This window comes from Triticum urartu, chromosome 2 (assembly GCF_003073215.2).
Source record: "Triticum urartu cultivar G1812 chromosome 2, Tu2.1, whole genome shotgun sequence".
In the NCBI taxonomy this organism is placed as follows: Eukaryota; Viridiplantae; Streptophyta; class Magnoliopsida; order Poales; family Poaceae; genus Triticum; species Triticum urartu.
In genome coordinates, this window is record NC_053023.1 from 540,133,488 (window position 1) to 540,153,696 (window position 20,209).

Here is a 20,209-nt window from a genome sequence, read left to right on the forward strand (position 1 = left end):
CATGATCAGTGTGGAGAACCCTATGACATGATTATGTGTTTGAAATAAACACAAAAGATAAATGAGTTTCTCTTGCTATTGTTCTGTAGAACATCAGTGGCCATATATACAAACATGAATGTCTCACATATTTGAAAAAGCCTGGAATACAAATCATTTTTTAAAATCTAGCATAGGGTTCATTTTAAATGGTTTTAGAAATTTGAAGGTTTAATATAGAAGTTCATGGTTCAAAACAGGCCGAGCACAACAGAATAGGGCCCAAAATAGACATTTTCTTTTCAAAGATATAGGAACCAACGTAGTTTTTTTTTCATTCAGTTTTGGCTTATATAAATAAAATTATAATTATTGGTGAGTTAGTCAGACCTTTTTAAAGTTTGAACCAAGATCACGTCACTTATTTATGCACGGAGGTAATATAACACTACATTGATATTGCTAAATCTAGCATGAAATATATTTTTGAGAGATATCATGAAATTATTTCATAATGTATGCTAAACTTTATTTTAAATAACACATTTGGATAGAAATTAGTTTTGTTAAAGAGATATACTTTGGCAGAAGTTGATGATCAAGTGCAACATTAATATATATGTAACATTTCCTTTGAACCCTATGGCGTTTAAAATTTCTTTTGATTGTAATAAATGAATGGAGGGTAAATTCCTAAGTAGCCTAAAAAGTCCTTATTTTGAAGTCATCGCGGGCGTTGTTTTTCTTTCACCCAAATGAACATAGGCAGTTATACGGTTTCAAAAGCGTGAACTTCGGATATTTTGGCACCTAAAGTTGATTTTTTTAGAAACACAATATAGACACAGAGGCTTACAATCAAAGACACTCGCTGTTAACAAGAAAGACGCCTCCCACTGAGAATATTCTGCCTTTATGAGGCACCGGAGCATCAAACCTGGGATTTGATCCCTGGTGGACTAGGGTACCGCTAACCTTCTAATCATCCAATCACGTGTTGATGCTTGATGCGTAACTCAATTCTTAAATGCGCAAATTGATTCGCTTAAAGCATCCACAATCGGACTTGGCAAATCCACCCCCTATATGTCTGTGGACGCGCCCAACACGCCCGCAGACGCATCCGGATGGGCCCTCATATTTCATGCTCAGCATCTACATATTTCAAATTCGGACTCTCAAATCCATGCACATCGATCATACACGCCAATGTCTCACGGAAATAACAAATGTTGGTGCCGAAAATACATAGTGTTTACATAAAATTTATTTTAAGTGCATAACTCAAACATCAACTCTATGGTTTCTATTATGGGTCCACATATGCTCCACAAGATCACTAAGTAGCTGCACGTGCGCATGATGATCTTGAAGATTCTAATGCATTTGTAGGAAGTTCATAAGCTGAGTTGCATCTTGATCTTCCAAGATTTGAACGTATTCTCCAGGCTCTTCAAAATCATTGGTTCGGGCAACATCATCACTCTCATCCTCGACAACCATATTGTGCAAAATAACACAACATATCATGAGCTGCCACAAAATTTCTGATTCCCACATCATTGCAGCTCCACAAACAATTCTCCAACGAGTTTGAAGCACTCCGAATGCCCTCTCCACACCCTTTCTAGCTGCTTCTTGCATTGTTGCAAAGTGGCTTTTGTTTTTTGCCTTGTGGTTCGGGTATGTTCTTCACAAACACCACCCACTGAGGATATATGCCATCGACAAGATAGTATCCCATATTGTAGTCATGGCCGTTGACAGTGTAGTTTCATGACGACGATTCCCCATTGCAAAGCCTCCTGAATACCAAAGATCATTGAAACACGTTGATGTCGTTGTGAGAACCCGATATTCCAAAGAAATGATGTCAAATCCATAAATCATGTGATGCCACTACTTCTAGTATGCTGCGGCCTTTTTGGTGTGACATTGATACATTCCCCGCAAACCTTTGAGTAGTTCTTTCATTACCATGTATGCAATCAATTGATCCGAGCATTCTAAAATCCCTTTGGCCTCTCCAATAGACAACAACTTTTCTGTGTCATGCACATTTGGTTCTCTCAAGTGCTTTGCTCCAAACACCTGCACCACGACGCGGGCAAACTTGACAGTAATCTTCATGCATGTGCTCTCCCCCATCCTGACCATCTCACCGACGAAGCATCAGAATTCATCATTTTTCTTAAAAAATCACAAAAAACTAGACCGGACAATGTGTCGAACACATAGAGCGCAAGACGGAGCCAGAGAGTTGTCGGACGCACCGCGGTGGCGTTCGGGCCGGCGGTGACGTCCCCAGCGGCGAGCACGGGAGAGAGGAGTATTGTGCTAGTGGCGGCGGCGCAGAGGCTTGGAACGGCTGCGGACAGCGCGCGGCGGCGGAGCGGCAAGACGGACGCAACAGAGAAGGAAGAAGAGAAGAGAGAGCAAATGGATCTGGTAGGACTAGGGGTTGGATTTGGTGCAATTTGAGAAGGGGTAGGGTTGTCGGGTCTGACGTGGCGGACGCGCCCGGACGCCCATACCTGCACCCATATTTGAGTTGGATATGAGGGATCAGTCCAGATGTTTGAGGCATTGGTCTGGGTCGAATTTTTGTGACCGACCAATGACTGGGGCCGTCCACCCAATGTAGATGCTTTTAAGGGGGGAAAATAGCAGGTCCACAAAATATCATACTTGCAGCTTGTCCTTGAAATGTTTACCATGTGTTTGGTTTGGTACGATGATTCTTGCAGATCATGGACATTCAACCTTGTGTACTACTACCAGAATGCGTTTGGTTTCGTGTGATGAGTCGAGAATGAAGAGTCTAGACACTGTAGGGTCCTTTTATTTGACCATGTGGTGAAGAGGTCCTCTGGTTTCTCGTTCTTTGAGCTCAACCAAACCAGAGTCGCCGTCCGCAGAGTTTAACCCCCAACCAACCAACCAACCAAAGCACGCACGCACGCTAAACCCCCCCTCATCGTCGCTAGCGCCTCCATGGACGCCGGCGGCGAGCTCAATGCGGCCGCCGCGGAGCCGATCGGGGCCATCCAGTACGCCCCCTCCCCCGGCGCCACCTTCGACGACGACTGCGACGACCTCTACGGCGACGTCAACCTCAGCTTCCTCCCCCTCCCGCCGCTCTCCCCCTCCCCCTCCTCCCCTCCCAAGACCCCCTCCCCCGGCTTCTCCATCCCGTCCCCGTCCCCGTCTCCACCGCCGCGCCGCAATCCGTCCCCCAACCCGCAGCCCGAGCCCGTGCCCGAGCCCCCAAAAAACCCCACCCCGCAGCACCAGCCGCCGCCTCCTCTGCAAAAACCTCCCAGCCCGCGGCAGCCGAAAGCACCCACCTTCCGGCACCAGCCGCCGCGGCGCGCGCCGGGGGGCTCTACGTCGTCGTCGCCGCCCACCACGGCGCTCTACATCGGCGACCTGCCCTGGTGGACGACGGACGCGGAGGTGGAGGCCGCGCTCGCGCCGCACGGCGCGCTCGACGGCCTCTACTTCTACGCCGACAAGTGCTCTGGCAGGTCGCGCGGTTCCTGCCGCGCCGACTTCCTCCACCCGGCCGCGGCCGCCTCGGCGGCGGCCGCGCTCCACGGGCGCGTCTTCGACGGGCACCACTGCGTCGCCTCGCTCTCCTGTCCGCCCGAGCTCCGCCGCCTCGGTGCCGACTCCGACGCCTCGGCTCCGGCCCCAGCCCCAGCCCTGAACCCCACCCAAGGCCGCGGCGGGAGCGCGAGCAGCGTGACAACAGCCCGGGGCAAGGTGGGGTCTTTGGGCGATGGGTCGGCTGTGGGACCCATGGCTCCCCGGCCGCGCCAGTTCGGTGCGATGCTCGGAGGCGGCGGCGGCGGGTTCCCGCCGTCGGTTGGGCAGTACAATGCGGGGATGGGTGCTGATGCGATGCCTTCAGTGGTGCCGCCCCATGTGAACCCGGCATACTTGGCAGCCAGCAGAATGGCAATGGGTGGCCCTGGCACAGGGATGTGGCCTAATCAGGGGATGGCTGGGGGCTTATGGGGTGGACTTCAGCCATGGAATTGTGGAGGCTTTGACATGTCATGGCAGCAGCAGCCACGGCTGCAGCAGCACCACCGCCAGGCGCAGCAGCAGTACCGGAATGGGAACGGGGGCTATGTGAAACTGCGTGGCAATGTGCAGGAAAGGCCAGGTGGTAGGAACCAGGACAGGGACACTGGCAATGTGAGGGGCAACCCAGATAGGAGGCCGTATGGCCGGGGCGGCGGCGAACGGCCCAGGGAGAGGGACCGGCATCGGGAGTATGTGCCGGAGAGGGAAAGGGGGCGTGAGAGGAACTGGAATGACAAGGATCAGCACGGAGGTGGAGGTGGTGAACAAAAGAGGTACCCGCAGTACGCTGAGCACGATGACTGGGAGCGGCGAGGGCGGCTCAGGTCAAGGAGCCAGTCAAGGGACAGTGATGATGATGGTGATGATCATCCGAGAAGGCGCCGCTAAATGGTAATTGAAATTCCCGGGCACAGAGAATTTTCTAACTTTTATACTTTCTCCTATGACTAGCATATCCTGTGAAGTTGTCTCACAAAGATTGTTTCTTCTCAGCACATTTTTTGTGCAACCATCCATTGTGTTCTGGCTTGTAGTTATACATTTCTAGTTTAATTTGGTTGACCAGCTTTCCCAGCCTATATCAAACAACTAGGAATGGAGCTCTGCCAGTGAGTCCTTATTAGTTTGTAAACGTACATAGACACTTCATGTTGTAATGTACCAACAGACAGGATGATACCCTTCTGCGCCATGTTTTACAATGGTGTATGAAAAGTAGATCGAAAACTTGTCCCACTCCCAACATGTTATGGAATATGAGATAGATGTATATTTCATCACTATGTTTAGTCAATATGATTGCATTACTCATGCGCCCAGTTGTGTTTTTGTTGTCGATTTTCGAGAATAGGGAGTCAGATTGGACACACTTTGTCTTCAAATTGTGTCGAGTAGATCAGTGTAAACATCCAGTGTTGAATTTAATGTGTTTCATATTTTCTAGGGTATATTTTGGGTGAACAAAGACATGCTTATTCATTAAGAATTTATTTTCAGTGAACTTGGAAGTCACAGTTTTTGTTACCAGCGAATTGGTACAAATATCTTGGCTCTGTTGCAGGGCGTCTAAAATGTTGTATTTATGACATTTGTGGTCTTGTTGTTTGTTATTCGTTAACTCTATGTATGTGCAAATCCAATTTGGCTTTGGTTACAGCTAGTTGTGTTGATGTTTAGGACTTCCTAGTGCGCCTGTTACTTGAACATGTAAATTTGCTAATTAGCATTATCCTTGAAGGTTATGTGTCAAGAATTACAACAGTAGGGCAAATTCTGTAGTAGATAATACTCATTACCATTCTTTTTTTTTTTGCCACAGTAATTTCTGCTACTCCCTCTGTTCAATAATAAGTGTTGTGGTTTTAGTTCAAATTTGAACTAAAACCACGACACTTTATGGAACGGAGGGAGTACCTTTTAACACCTGTGTCGATCGAATGCTGCATTTTCCAATTTAAGGGAGTAATTGTGAGCAAACAAGGAGTAGAAACAAAATGAGCGTCTGATATGTACTATCTCGTATACCATCGATCAGCATTTTGGGTCATGTTGTTCTGCATAGGAACCAATTTGAGATAAATGCTAGCTAACTTGCCCTATGTCATCCATTCATCTGCTGACCATGTACCATATGGTGTTGCCATGTGGCGCGCCTGAACTAAGCTTTTATACTTCAATGTCTCTCCTCAACCCAACTGAGACACTCGTATCTGGCCGCACAACTGTTTCATCAAATTATAGCTTATAAATCACATTCAACATTTCTGCCAGTAAACTGAATAATTTTTTTCTTAAGTATTTCCAAATCATATGCTTTCTACATCTTGAATCAGCACAAGTGCTATGCATTCCACTACAATAGCAGAAAAGCACTCTACATCTAATTGGCTTAAGCAAGTTTATCCATGACCAGCTTTTCTAGATCCTAGTAGTTATTATGCTAATTGCTACTCCCTCCGTCTCAAAATAAGTGTCTCAACTTAGTACAAAGTTGAGACACTTATTTTGAGATGGAGGGAGTACGTAATAAAACTTTGTTATCAACTTGTTTTGTCGAAGCTGCTCTTTTCATACTAATCTGCTCCCATCCAAGGTACTGGGAATAAACTGCTATTTTCTTGTGTGTAGATTCCTGAAACTGAAAATTAGAATTTGAAGATGTGTTTTTACCCTTTTTGAGCCACCTTTATGTTATTTCCTGGGAGTTGTGAGGCAAGGTTTTGCTTCGTTGCCGCAAGAACATTTGATAGGGAGAGGACGATGAAATGAAGGGAATGTATATTTGTAGTAATTACAGTGGCGATGATGGTTTTTTACTAAAACAATCGGTGCGAAAGCATCAAGTCACACATAACTAATTCCCATTTGTAAACAGATTATTTCAGTTACTAATTTCTTGCGTGCTCAATTTGATCAGAACACGAGTTACGTACATAATTGATTGATTCTATAGTTACGAATGTGTGTTTTGTAAATGTGAAATGATCTTGTATAGTTGTTCAAATATGCTGACCTTGCTCATTCATATCTGCAGGCATACTGTTACCAGCCTTTTGCGCCCCTGTTCGGCCACTTCTGCTCTACCAGGAGTTGCTGCGGACACAAGGCTTACTCAGTAGCGTCAACTTACTACGAAGGAATTAGTTGAGACATAGACATAACCGGACATATTATCTTTTGCACGCCATATTTAAATATAACTTATATGGTACTTAACTCGGGTAACCGTTTGAAGATAGTGGTCCTACGTTTGGGCTGAATGATTCTGTGTTGTGTTTAACTCCAAGAATATATTTGGAAAACTGTTGTTAACTGTTGTAGTGACAGCACCGCCCATTGTAGGGTGTGGTTTTGAACCATGAACCTCTTGGTTGCAAGTTGCATGCAACCTTTAGAGTTATGATGATGTGGGCAACGGAAGCTGAGGCATTGTCGCAATTATTTATTGCGTTTTGAACCCTGAACCTCTTCTTGGTTGCAAGTGTATGCACCTGACCAGTTCATCCGAACTGATGGAGAGTGTTGGCAGGGTGGTTGTGTCTTTGGGTTGATGAATTTCTGCTGTATCATTGATAGGCCATTACCCTAGCCAGCTTTGGGCTGAGGAATTGGCGCTGTAGCTGCCCTCTTTTCCTTTTTTATTTTTCTGATCAACCCCTTTTTGTCGCCCTCTCCCAGCTAAATCAATGAAACACCAGCAATTTTGCTTGGACTCTTAAAAAAAAACGGTGCAGATGCTGTTATGCCAGGGAGAAGTATAAACATGATTTGTGGAAGCTAGAGCCCTGCCGCAAATTCTGTTTTGCTATTTGACTTGGATTGGAATTGGAAGCAGGGAAGTGGCCATTGGGCAGCTAGCAGTTGAGGTGCCTCTCCTCAAGTCTACACATTTTGTTGCCGTGGTGCTTAATAACAGTAATAAACTTCGCATAATAGGCTAATGGAAGAGAGGTGCTAATCTATTGGCGAACACTCAAGTACGTACAAAGCAATAATGCCGCGGAAAAAAGAAGACAAAGAAGAAGCAGAACTCCAGGGCGCGTTTGGTTGCCCGCATGCAGCCCAACCAGGCCCGCGCGGGATGTGCGTGGCATGTTTGGTTGCCTGGGCTGCATGTGTTTTGTGACTCCCACGAACCTTAAAGTAGGCCTAAGCCAGTTTCTCGCGAGTCTGACTCGGCGCGGCCACGCATGCGAGGGGGTTGAACGCCTCAGGCAGCGCGGGAGATAGAGGGGACGTCCCCTCCCCCCCACTCTCCTGTCACCGCCCCGCCCGCACTGTTCCCACCGCTCCCTCTCTGCCTCACCGCCCCTCCCTCTCCTCTCCTCTCCTCCGATGGCTCCGCCTCGCCCACCGCCGCGCCATCCTCTGACCCCCGTCGACCAGCGCATCGCCAGCATCCAGGAGTGCTGGGTGGCCGGGCTGCAGAACTCGGGCAGGGACCTGGCGTCGGTGCTGCGAGCGCCATCCCCCATTTGTTGTCGGCCACCACGAGTGCCGGCCAATGCGGTGCCGGCCGTGCCTGCTCCGCCGCCGATTTCCAGACCTCGTGGTCCTGGGCTCGGCGCCGTCGCCATCCACGGAGCTGCCGCTTCTTGGGACCCATTGGGCAGGGGGGTTTCTTGACCCCCGTCCAAGGGTTTTCTCCTGTCGGTGCGCCGTCCTCCTCGACCTCCGGCGTGGCCATGAGCACGGGGCCGATGCCGCAGGCCCTCGCCAGGGCCGGCTCCTCCTCTGCTCCGCCACCTCTCTCCTTCCCGCCAGGGTTTTCACCCCGACCTCGGTTCGCTCCGGTGAGTCAAACCCCCCAATGCTTGCTCGTAGATGTAGATTAGGGGTTTATTTCTTAGGCATGTGCTAGTACGTAGTGGATTCAACAGGATTAGATAGGATTCGAGTAGATCCGATTGGATGCGATCCCAATCAAATACAATCCGACCGATCTGTTCTTGTTTGCTACAGCGTGTGTCCTAGGATAATGTTCTTCTGCTCTAGTGCTTTCCTAGGATCTGTGTTCATGGTAGGAGCTGTGTTCATGCTAGAATCCCTAATGCTAGTGTGCCTTGGTAGGATCTGTGTTCATGGTAGAGTCTTGCTAGGATCTGTGTTCATGCAAATGGCATGTTCATGTTCAAGCTAGGATCATGTTCATGTTGTTGTTCATGTTGCATGCTCTAGATTGTTATACATGTTCAAGCTAGGGTTTGTGTTGCATGCTCTAGATTGTTATGCATGCATGTAGTAGGACCATTTTAGGATGCTGCCAAATGTGCATGGGTGCACATGGGTGCTATTGATGAGTTGCACTTGCTGTTGCTCCTTTTAGATCTTTCCATGCTTAGGATAGTGCACTGATGAGTGGCAGTTGCAGAAAACCATATGCCACTGGTCAGTGGCATTTGCTCATGGGCAACTACCACTGATCAGTGGCACTTGCTGTTGGGCAAGTCTCCTGATCAGTGGCATTTTCCCAAGAGCAAGTGCCATTGATAAGTGGCATTTGGCAAAGAGTTTGTGCACCGATTAGTGGCATTTGCTCTTGGGCAAATGTCTATGATCAGTGCCATTTGCTGTAGTGCTAGTGCAACTGATCGGTGGCATTTGATAAGCGGCATTTGCAAAGAGTTTGTGCACTAATACTTGTCATCTTACTTGACAAGATATTGAAGAGTGACTGGGATGTGGCGGGTGAAGGAGCTCAGGTGGTGGCCGGAGCTAAGGACGCCGAGGATTTCATCCCCACAAACAGGTGGCTCAGAACGGTGGACCTTCCTGGCAGGATCGCCTTCATGAGCCTGCCTCGTTCAAGGGGACGATCTCCAAGGGGGGGGCGGGGGGGGGGGGGGGGGCGGGAGCCGCTACGCTTCTACCAGCAGATCAAGGACAACGAGGACCTCGCCATGCTCGTCGTCCCTCGCAAGTTCGTGCAGGTGATGAACACCTGGCTGGTCATCAATCGGCTCCCGCGCGTGGTCAGGCTGTCGGCGAACAAGTGGTGCGTGTTCTGGGTGCAGGTCCAGAACTTCGAGAGGCACATGGTACTTGGCCGGGGCTGGAATTACTTATGCCACCGCCACCAGATTGTCCCCGGATACCTCGTCATTGTGCGTGTCTCAGGACTCGGACTGAAGGTCCAAATCTACAACCACGACTCCTTGGTCATGTGTAGGTTTCGTTGAAGCAGGCACAACTGCGTTGATGACATTGGGCATGCAATGTAGTTAAGTAAGGTCTTAGTGTTGAACTTTTATAGTGTGTGGCTAGACTTACGGTACTTGTGCTGGGAACTTGTTAATATTTTGGCCAGGAGCAGCACCCTAGCGTGGAGCAGGGAAGGAGGATGGCCTTGCTGTTAATCTAAGTAGTTTGCTATCATTTACTTGCTTGCTTTGTTTGATTTCATTTGGTTGTTTTCTTTGTTTGATCTTATATGTGCTTGCTGTTGTGCTGATCATGTGGCGGTAAGGCCACCACATTTGAATGGGGTGAGCAGAACACAAACACTGTTTGCAACAAAACATCTAAAGTTTGCATCTGCTCACAGCCTAAGCACAAAAACGGCAACCAAACAGCAGGGGGGTAAGTGCCCCTTCATGCGATGCAGGCAACCAAATAGGTTGCATCTGCTGCATATGAGGCTGCATATGAAGAACCAGGCTGGCTGGAGATGGACATGCTGTTGGGGAACGCAGTATTTCAAAAAACTTACCTACGATCACACAAGATCTATCTATGTGATGCATAGCAACAAGCGGGAGAGTGTGTCCACGTACCCTCGTAGACCGAAAGCGGAAGCGTTTATTAATGCGGTTGATGCAGTCGAACGTCTTCACGATCCAACCGATCCAAGTACCGAACGCACGGCACCTCCGCGATCTGCACACGTTCAGCTCGGTGACGTCCCTCGTACTCTTGATCCAGCTGAGGCCGAGGGAGAGTTTCGTCAGCACGACGGCTTGACGATGATGATGAAGTTACCGACGCAGGGCTTCGCCTAAGCACTACAACGATATGACCGAGGTGGAAATATGTGGAGGGGGGCACCGCACACGGTTAAGATCAACTTTGATGTGTTCTAGGGTGCCCCCTCCCCACGTATATAAAGGAGGGAGAGGGAGGTCGACCGGCCCTCATAGGTGCGCCAAGGGGGGAGGAATCCTCCTCCTAGTAGGAGCAGGACTCCCCCGTTTCCTAGTCCTACTAGGAGAAGAAGGAAGGAGGGGAGAAGAGAAGGAAGGAGGGGGTGCCGCCCTCCCCCTAGTCCAATTCGGACTAGGCCCATGGGGGGGCGTGCGGCCAACCCTTGGCAGCCCCCCTCTCTCTCTCCTCTAGGCCCAATAAGGCCCATTACTTCTTCGGTGGTTCCGATAACCCTTTCGGCACTCCGATATATATCCCGTGACCCCCGGAACTCATCCGGTGTCTGAATATAGTCATCCAATATATCAATCTTTATGTATCGACCATTTCAAGACTCCTCGTCATGTCCGTGATCACATCCGGGACTCCGCACGACCTTCGGTACATCAAAACACATAAACTCATAATACCAATCATCATCGAACGTTAAGCGTGCGGACCCTACGGGTTCAAGAACTATGTAGACATGACCGAGACTCATCTTCTGTCAATAAACAATAGCGAAACCTGGATGCTCATATTGGCTCCCACATATTCTATGAATATCTTTATCGGTCAAACTGCATAACAACATACGTTGTTCCCTTTGTCACCGGTATGTTACTTGCCCGAGACTCGATCGTCGGTATCTCAATACCTAGTTCAATCTCGCTACCGGCAAGTCTCTTTACTCGTTTCGTAATGCATCATCACGCAACTAACTCATTAGACACATTGCTTGCAAGGCTTATAGTGACGTGCATTACCGAGAGGGCCTAGAGATACCTCTCCGACAATCGGAATGACAAATCCTAATCTCGATCTATGCCAACTCAACAAACACCATCGGAGACACCTGTAGAGCATCTTTATAATTACCCAGTTACGTTGTGACGTTTGATAGCACACTAAATTTTCCTCCGGTATTCGGGAGTTACATGATCTCATAGTCATAGGAACATGTATAAGTTATGGAGAAAGCAATAGCAATAAACTAAACGATCATAGTGCTAAGCTAACAGATGGGTCTAGTCCATCACATCATTCTCTAATGATGTGATCCCGTTCATCAAATGACAACACATATCTATGGCTAGGAAACTTAACCATCTTTGATTAACGAGCTAGTCTAGTAGAGGCATACTAGGGACACTCTGTTTGTCTATGTATTCACACATGTACTAAGTTTCCGGTTAATACAATTCTAGCATGAATAATAAACATTTATCATGATATAAGGAAATATAAATAGCAACTTTATTATTGCCTCTAGGGCATATTTCCTTCAGTCTCCCACTTGCACTAGAGTCAATAATATAGTTCAGATCGTCATGTGATTTCACACCAATAGTTCACATCTTTATGTGATTAGTTCACATCTTCATGTGGCTAATACCCAAAGGGTTTACTAGAGTCAATAATCTAGTTCACATCGCTATGTGATTAACAACCAAAGAGTGATCATGTTTTGCTTGTGAGAGAAGTTTAGTCTACAGGTCAGCAACATTCAAATCCGTATGTATTTTGCAAATTTCCATGTCTACAATACTCTGCACGGAGCTACTCTAGCTAATTGCTCCCATTTTCAATATGTATCTAGATCGAGACTCAGAGTCATCTAGATCGGTGTAAAAAACTTGCATCGACATAACTATTTACGGTGAACTCTTTTATCACCTCCATAACCGAGAAATATTTCCTTAGTCCTCTAAGGATAATTTTGACCACTGTCCAGTGATCTACTCCTAGATCACTATTGTACTCCCTTGCTAAAATCATGCTAAGGCATACAATAGGTCTGGTACACAGCATAGCATACTTTATAGAACCTATGACTGAGGCATAGGGAATGCCTTTTCATTCTCTTTCTATTTTCTGCCGTGGCTGGGTTTTGAGTCTTTATCAATTTCATACCTTACAACTCAGGCAAGAACTCCTTCTTTGACCGATCCATTTTGAACTCCTACAAAATCTTATCAAGGTATGTACTCATTGAAAGTCTTATCAAGCGTCTTGATCTATCTTTATAGATCTTGATGCCCAATATGTAAGCAGCTTCTCCGAGGTCTTTCATTGAAAAATTCTTATTCAAGTATCCTTTTATGCTATCCAGAAATCCAGTATCATTTCTGATCAACAATATGTCATCCACATATAATATCACAAATGCTACATAGCTCCCACTCACTTTCTTGTAAATACAGACTTCTCCAAAAGTCTGTATAAAACTATATGCTTTGATCAACTCATCAAAGCGTATATTCCAACTCCGAGATGCTTGCACCAGTCCATAGATGGATCGCTGGAGCTTGCACACTTTGTTAGCACCTTTAGGATTGACAAAACCTTCTGGTTGCATCATATACAACTCTTCTTTAATAAATCCGTTAAGGAATGTAGTTTTGATATCCATTTGCCAGATTTCATAAAATATGGCAACTGCTAACATGATTCGGACAGACTTTTAAGCATCGACACGAGTGAGAAAATCTCATCGTAGTCAACACCTTGAACTTGTCGAAAACCTTTTTGCGACAATTCGAGCTTTGTAGATAGTAACACTACTATCAGCGTCCGTCTTCCTCTTGAAGATCCATTTATTCTGAATGGCTCACCGATCATCTGGCAAGTCAATCAAAGTCCATACTTTGTTCTCATACATGGATCCCATCTCAGATTTCATGGCCTTAAGCTATTTCGCGGAATCTGGGCTCATCATCGCTTCCTCATAGTTCGTAGGTTCGTCATGGTCTAGTAACATGACTTCTAGAACAGGATTACCGTACCACTCTGGTGCGGAACGTACTCTGGTTGACCTATGAGGTTCGGTAGTAACTTGATCTGAAGTTTCATGATCATCATCATTAACTTCCTCACTAATTGGTGTAGGCATCACTGGAACTGATTTCTGTGATGAGCAACTTTCCAATTTGGGAGAAGGTACAATTAACTCATCAAGTTCTACTTTCCTCCCACTCACTTCTTTCGAGAGAAACTCCTTCTCTAGAAAGGATCCACTCTTAGCAACAAAGATCTTTCCTTCGGATCTGTGATAGAAGGTGTACCCAACAGTTTCTTTTGGGTATCCTATAAAGACGCACTTCTCCGATTTGGGTTTGAGCTTATCAGGCTGAAACTTTTTCACATAAGCATCGCAACCCCAAAATTTAAGAAACGACAGCTTAGGTTTCTTGCTAAACCACAGTTCATATGGTGTCATCTCAACGGATTTTAGATGGTGCCCTATTTAACGTGAATGCAGCTGTCTCTAATGCATAACCCCAAAACGATAGTGGTAAATCGGTAAGAGACATCATAGATCGCACCATATCTAATAAAGTACGGTTATGACGTTCGGACACACCATTAAGTTGTGGTGTTCCAGGTGGCTTGAGTTGCGAAACTATTCGACATTGTTTCAACTGAAGGCCAAACTCGTAACTCAAATATTTCGTCTTCGCGATCAGATCGTAGAAACTTTATTTTCTTGTTACGATGATTCTCCACTTCACTCTTAAATTCTTTGAACTTTTCAAATGTTCCAGACTTGTGTTTCATTAAGTAGATATACTCATATCTGCTCAATTCATCTATGAAGGTAAGAAAATAATGATACCCGCCACGAGCCTCAACACTCATCAGATCGCATACATCAGTATGTATTATTTCCAATAAGTCAGTGGTTCGCTCCATTGTTCCGGAGAACAGAGTCTTAGTCATCTTTCCCATGAGGCATGGTTCGCAAGCATCAAATGATTCATAATCAAGTGATTCCAAAAGTCCATCTGCATGGAGTTTCTTCATGCGCTTTCCACCAATATGACCTAAACGGCAGTGCCACAAGTATGTTGCACTATCATTATCAATTTTGCATCTTTTGGCATCAATATTATGAATATGTGTATCACTACGATCGAGATTCAATAAACCATTTATATTAAGTGTATGGCCATAGAAGGTTTTATTCATGTAAACAGAACAACAATTATTCTTTGACTTAAATGAATAACCATATTGCAATAAACATGATCCAATCATATTCATGCTCAACGCAAACACCAAATAACATTTATTTTAGGTTCAACACTAATCCCAAAGGTAAAAGGAGTGTGGAATGGTGATCTTATCAACCTTGGAATCATTTCCAACACACATCGTCACCTTGCCCTTAACTAGTCTCTGTTCATTTTGCAACTCCTGTTTCGAGTTACTAATTTTAGCAACTGAACCAGTATCAAATACCCTGGGGTTACTATGAACACTAGTAAAGTACACATCAATAACATGTATATCATATATACTTTTGTTCACTTTGTCATCCTTCTTACCCGCCAAGTATTTAGGGTAGTTCCGCTTCCAGTGACCATTCCCTTTGCAGTAGAAGCACTCAGTTTCTGGCTTAGGTCTAGCTTTGGGTTTCTTCATGGGAGTGGCAATTAGCTTGCCATTCTTTGAAGTTCCCTTTCTTTTCCTTTGCCCCTTTTCTTGAAACTAGTGGTCTTATTAACCATCAACACTTGATGCTCTTTCTTGAATTCTACCTTTGTCGATTTCAACATCACGAAGAGCTTGGGAATCATTTTCATCATCCCTTGCATATTATAGTTCATCACAAAGTTCCAGTAACTTGGTGATAGTGACTAGAGAACTCTGTCAATCACTATCTTATCTAGAAGATTAACTCCCACTTGATTCAAGCGATTGTAGTACTCAAACATTCTGAGCACATGCTCACTAGTTGAGCTATTCTCCTCCATCTTGTACGCAAAGTACTTGTCAGAGGTCTCATACCTCTCGACTCGGGCATGGGTCTGAAATACCGATTTCATCTCTTGGAACATCTTATATGCTCCGTGGCGTTCAAAATGCTTTTTGAAGTCCCAGTTCTAAGGCGTAAAGTATGGCGCACTAAACTATCAAGTAGTCATCATACCGAGCTTGTCAAACGTTCATAACATCTGCATCTGCTCCTGCAAAAGGTCCATCACCTAGCGGTGCATCAAGGACATAATTCTTCTGTGCAGCAATGAGGATAATCCTCAGATCATGGACCTAGTCCGCATCATTGCTACTATCATCTTTCAACTTATTTTACTCTAGGAACATATCAAAAATAAAATAGGGGAGCTATACGCGAGCTATTGATCTACAACATAGATATGCAAAAACTACCAGGACTAAGTTCATGATAAATTAAAGTTTAATTAATCATATTACTTAAGAACTCCCACTTAGATAGACATCCCTCTAATCATCTAAGTGATCACATGATCCATATCAACTAAACCATGTCTGACCATCACGTGAGATGCAGTAGTTTTCAATGATGAACATCACTATGTTGATCATATCTTCTATATGATTCACGCTCGACCTTTCGGTCTCAGTGTTCCGAGGCCATATCTGCATATGCTAGGCTCGTCAAGTTTAACCCGAGTATTCCGCGTGTGCAAAACTGTCTTGCACCCGTTGTATGTGAACGTAGAGCTTATCACACCCGATCATCTTATAATGCTACCGCCGTACTAAGCAAAATAAGATGCATAAAAGATAAAGATCATATGCAATCAAAAAAATATGTGTCATGATATGGCCATTATCATCTTGTGCCTTTGATCTCCATCTCCAAAGTACCGTCATGATCTCCATCGTCACCGGCATGACACCATGATCTCCATCATCTTTTTCTCTATCAATGTGTTGTCACATGGTCATCTCGCCAACTATTGCTTTTGCAACTATTGCTATCGCATAGCGATAAAGTAATGCAATTGTATGGCGCTTGCATCTTATGCAATAAAGAGACAACCATAAGGCTCCTGCCAGTTGCTGATAACTTTAACAAAACATGATCGTCTCATACAACAATTTATATCTCATCACGTCTTGACCATATCACATCACAACATGCCCTGCAAAAACAAGTTAGACGCCCTCTACTGTGTTGTTGCAAGTTTTATGTGGCTGCTACGGGCTTAGCAAGAACCGTTCTTACCTACACATCAAAAACCACTACGATTTTTCGTCAAGTGTGTTGTTTTAACCTTCAACAAGGACCAGACGTAGTCACACTCGATTCAACTAAAGCAGGAGAAACATACACCCACTAGCCACCTGTGTGCGAAGCACGTCGGTAGAACCAGTCTCATGAACGCGATCATGTAATGACGGTCTGGGACGCTTCATCCAACAATACCGCCGAATCAAAGTATGACCTGCTGGCAAGCAGTATGACTATTATCGCCCACAACTCTTTGTGTTCTACTCATGCATATAACATCTACGCATAGACCTGGCTCGGATGCCACTGTTGGGGAACCCAATATTTCAAATAAATTACCTACGATCACGCAAGATCTATCTATATGATGCATAGCAACGAGCAGGAGAGTGTGTCCACGTACCCTCATAGACCGAAAGCGGAAGCGTTTAGTAACGTGGTTGATGTAGTCGAAAATCTTCGCGATCCAACCGATCCAAGTACCAAATGCACGGCACCTCCGTGATCTGCACACGTTCAGATCGGTGACGTCCCTCGTACTCTTGATCCAGATGAGGCCGAGGGAGAGTTTCGTCAGCACGACGGCGTGTTGACGGTGATGATGAAATTACCGACGCAGGGCTTCGCCTAAGTACTACAACGATATGACTGAGGTGGAAATCTATGGAGGGGGGCACCGCACACGGTTAAGATCAACTTTGATGTGTTCTAGGGTGCCCCCTCCCCACGTATATAAAGGAGGGAGGGGGAGGCCGGCCGGCCCTCATAGGTGCGCCAATGGGGGAGGTATCCTCCTCCTAGTAGGAGTAGGACTCCCCCTTTCCTAGTCCTACTAGGAGAAGAAGGAAGGAGGGGAGAAGAGAAGGAAGGAGGGGGCACCGCCCCTCCCCCTAGTCCAATTCGTACTAGGCCCATGGGGGGCGTGCGGCCAACCCTTGGCAGCCCCCCTCTCTCTCCTCTAGGCCCAATAAGACCCATTACTTCTCCGGTGGTTCCGATAACCCTTCCGACACTCCGATATATATCCGGTGACCCCCGGAACTCATCCGGTGTCCGAATATAGTCATCCAATATATCAATCTTTATGTCTCGACCATTTCAAGACTTCCCGTCATGTCCGTGATCACATCCGGGACTCCGAACAACCTTCGGTACATCAAAACACATAACTCATAATACCGATCATCATCGAACGTTAAGCGTGCGGACCCTACGGGTTCGAGAACTATGTAGACATGACCGAGACTCATCTCCTGTCAATAAACAATAGCGAAACCTGGATGCTCATATTGGCTCCCACATATTCTATGAAGATCTTTATCGGTCAAACTGCATAACAACATACGTTGTTCCCTTTGTCACCGGTATGTTACTTGCCCGAGATTCGATCGTCGGTATCTCAATACCTAGTTCAATCTCGCTACCGGCAAGTCTCTTTACTAGTTCCGTAATGCATCATCACACAACTAACTCATTAGACACATTGCTTGCAAGGCTTATAGTGATGTGCATTACCGAGAGGGCCTAGAGATACCTCTCCGACAATCGGAATGACAAATCCTAATCTCGATCTATGCCAACTCAACAAACACCATCGGAGACACCTGTAGAGCATCTTTATAATCACCCAGTTACGTTGTGACGTTTGATAGCACACTAAATTTTCCTCTGGTATTCGAGAGTTGCATAATCTCATAGTCATAGGAACATGTATAAGTTATGGAGAAAGCAATAGCAATAAACTAAACGATCATAGTGCTAAGCTAACAGATGGGTCTAGTCCATCACATCATTCTCTAATGATGTGATCCCGTTCATAAAATGACAACACATGTCTATGGCTAGGAAAATTAACCATCTTTGATTAACGAGCTAGTCTAGTAGAGGCATACTAGGGACACTCTGTTTGTCTATGTATTCACACATGTACTAAGTTTCCGGTTAATACAATTCTAGCATGAATAATAAACATTTATCATGATATAAGGAAATATAAATAAAAACTTTATTATTGCCTCTAGGGCATATTTCCTTCACATGCAATGCAGCTACGATAGCAAACTGGAACCAAACACGCCCTAGATGATAAAGTTGGCGAGTGTGCGTAATGGATGATTTGTGATCTGTCTGTCTGCTGATGTCTGTTCTACGGCTGAGCTCATCACCTACTGGACTGGAGCACGGGTGCTGAGATCTCGGGTCTCGCTCACTAGAGGATATCGCTGCCCATCGCCAAAAGACAACGCCTCCCTTGTGGAGTTATTGCATAAGGTGACAAGGATTAATGGGGAACCCCAAATTTTAATGTTGTGGTTATATGTTATCTTAATTATTCTCTTGTATTTTTGGAAGCTGCATGGAGTTTATAATCATAGGTATGTATTTTGTTCAAGTAAGGATAATACATAAATTTAGGCCCCACCACACAAAACTTATATCAAAACAATGAAAGTTAATGTCAATGGAACTAGGTGAAATTCTCATGGTCCTCAAGAGAGCTTTGATTCGTATAAGTATTAGCACCATTAGAACAATACATAAATAAAGATTGGCTTAGTTGCCACACCATTAAAAAAATATTGTAATTATTCTCGTGATCACACAAACATACAGACAAACCTTTACAGCTTTTGAAGCGATCCCTTTCTATTTTTCAACGACCAATTATTTTTTCTTCTTGTTGGGTTTGACACTCTACTTATCTAAAAGATCAACAATTGATACCCTACACTTGTGGGTTATCAAGACTTTTTTCTAGTGTCATTGCCAGGGAGCGTAGAGATCTTGGTAAGTGGAATTTGGTAAGGGAAACACTTACTGTGTTTTTTTCTCGTTCGTTCTTTTAGTCCCCTATGGAAACTCTTGCTGCTAATAACTTGTTGGGAGGTCTTGCGTAGTCTCCTATGAATATTAGAATAGGGTCTCCGCCTTTTGAAAAAATAAAAATGAAGCTTGTCAAATATCTATTGACACACTTGAGCATGTGAGAGCTAACCATTATGCAGGTGATGAAACTATCCATCCTAGGGAACATTTGCTTATGCTTGAGGATATATAATCTCTTTAAGACTTTAGGTGTGTCTAATGATCAGGTTAAGAAGAAATTATTCCCTTTATGTCTAGAGGATAAGTCATTGGAATGGCTTAGGCTTCTAGATGATTCATATGAAATATAATGTTTTGATCTTTACTCCAAGTTTCACCCAAAATTTTACCCTCTTCATCAAGTGCATGAGGATAGGAATTATATTTATAATTGTTAGCCTCATACCCGAGAGAGCATGACTAAGGCTCAAGGGAGACTTAAATCATTATTACTCAAATTCCCCAATCATGAGTTCTCCAGAAAGATAATTATTGATAATTTCCATGCAAGACTTCCTCGACATGATAGGGAAATACTTAATAGTTCTTATGTGGGTGATTTTATAATAGAAGTGACGGTAGTAGATGAGATATTATTGAAAGGACATCTTGACAATAATTGGATGAATATCTTGTTGATACACATTAAGATTT

At 45.0% G+C, this 20,209-nt stretch overlaps 1 protein-coding gene across 1 annotated transcript; it reads left to right on the forward strand.

Moving 5' to 3' along the window:
• The first annotated feature begins 2,846 nt into the window (after window positions 1-2,846).
• LOC125541804 (translation initiation factor IF-2-like) lies at window positions 2,847-6,977 on the forward strand. Its single transcript, XM_048705116.1, has 2 exons — window positions 2,847-4,461; window positions 6,605-6,977. The coding sequence occupies exon 1, from the start codon at window positions 2,974-2,976 to the stop codon at window positions 4,456-4,458; it is 1,485 nt and encodes a 494-aa protein (XP_048561073.1). The 5' UTR covers window positions 2,847-2,973; the 3' UTR covers window positions 4,459-4,461; window positions 6,605-6,977.
• The last annotated feature ends 13,232 nt before the right edge of the window (window positions 6,978-20,209 follow it).

Excerpts from the sequence above, each read along its gene's own strand:
- LOC125541804 (XM_048705116.1), top strand. The coding sequence starts at position 2,974 with ATGGACGCCGGCGGCGAGCTCAATGCGGCCGCCGCGGAGCCGATCGGG.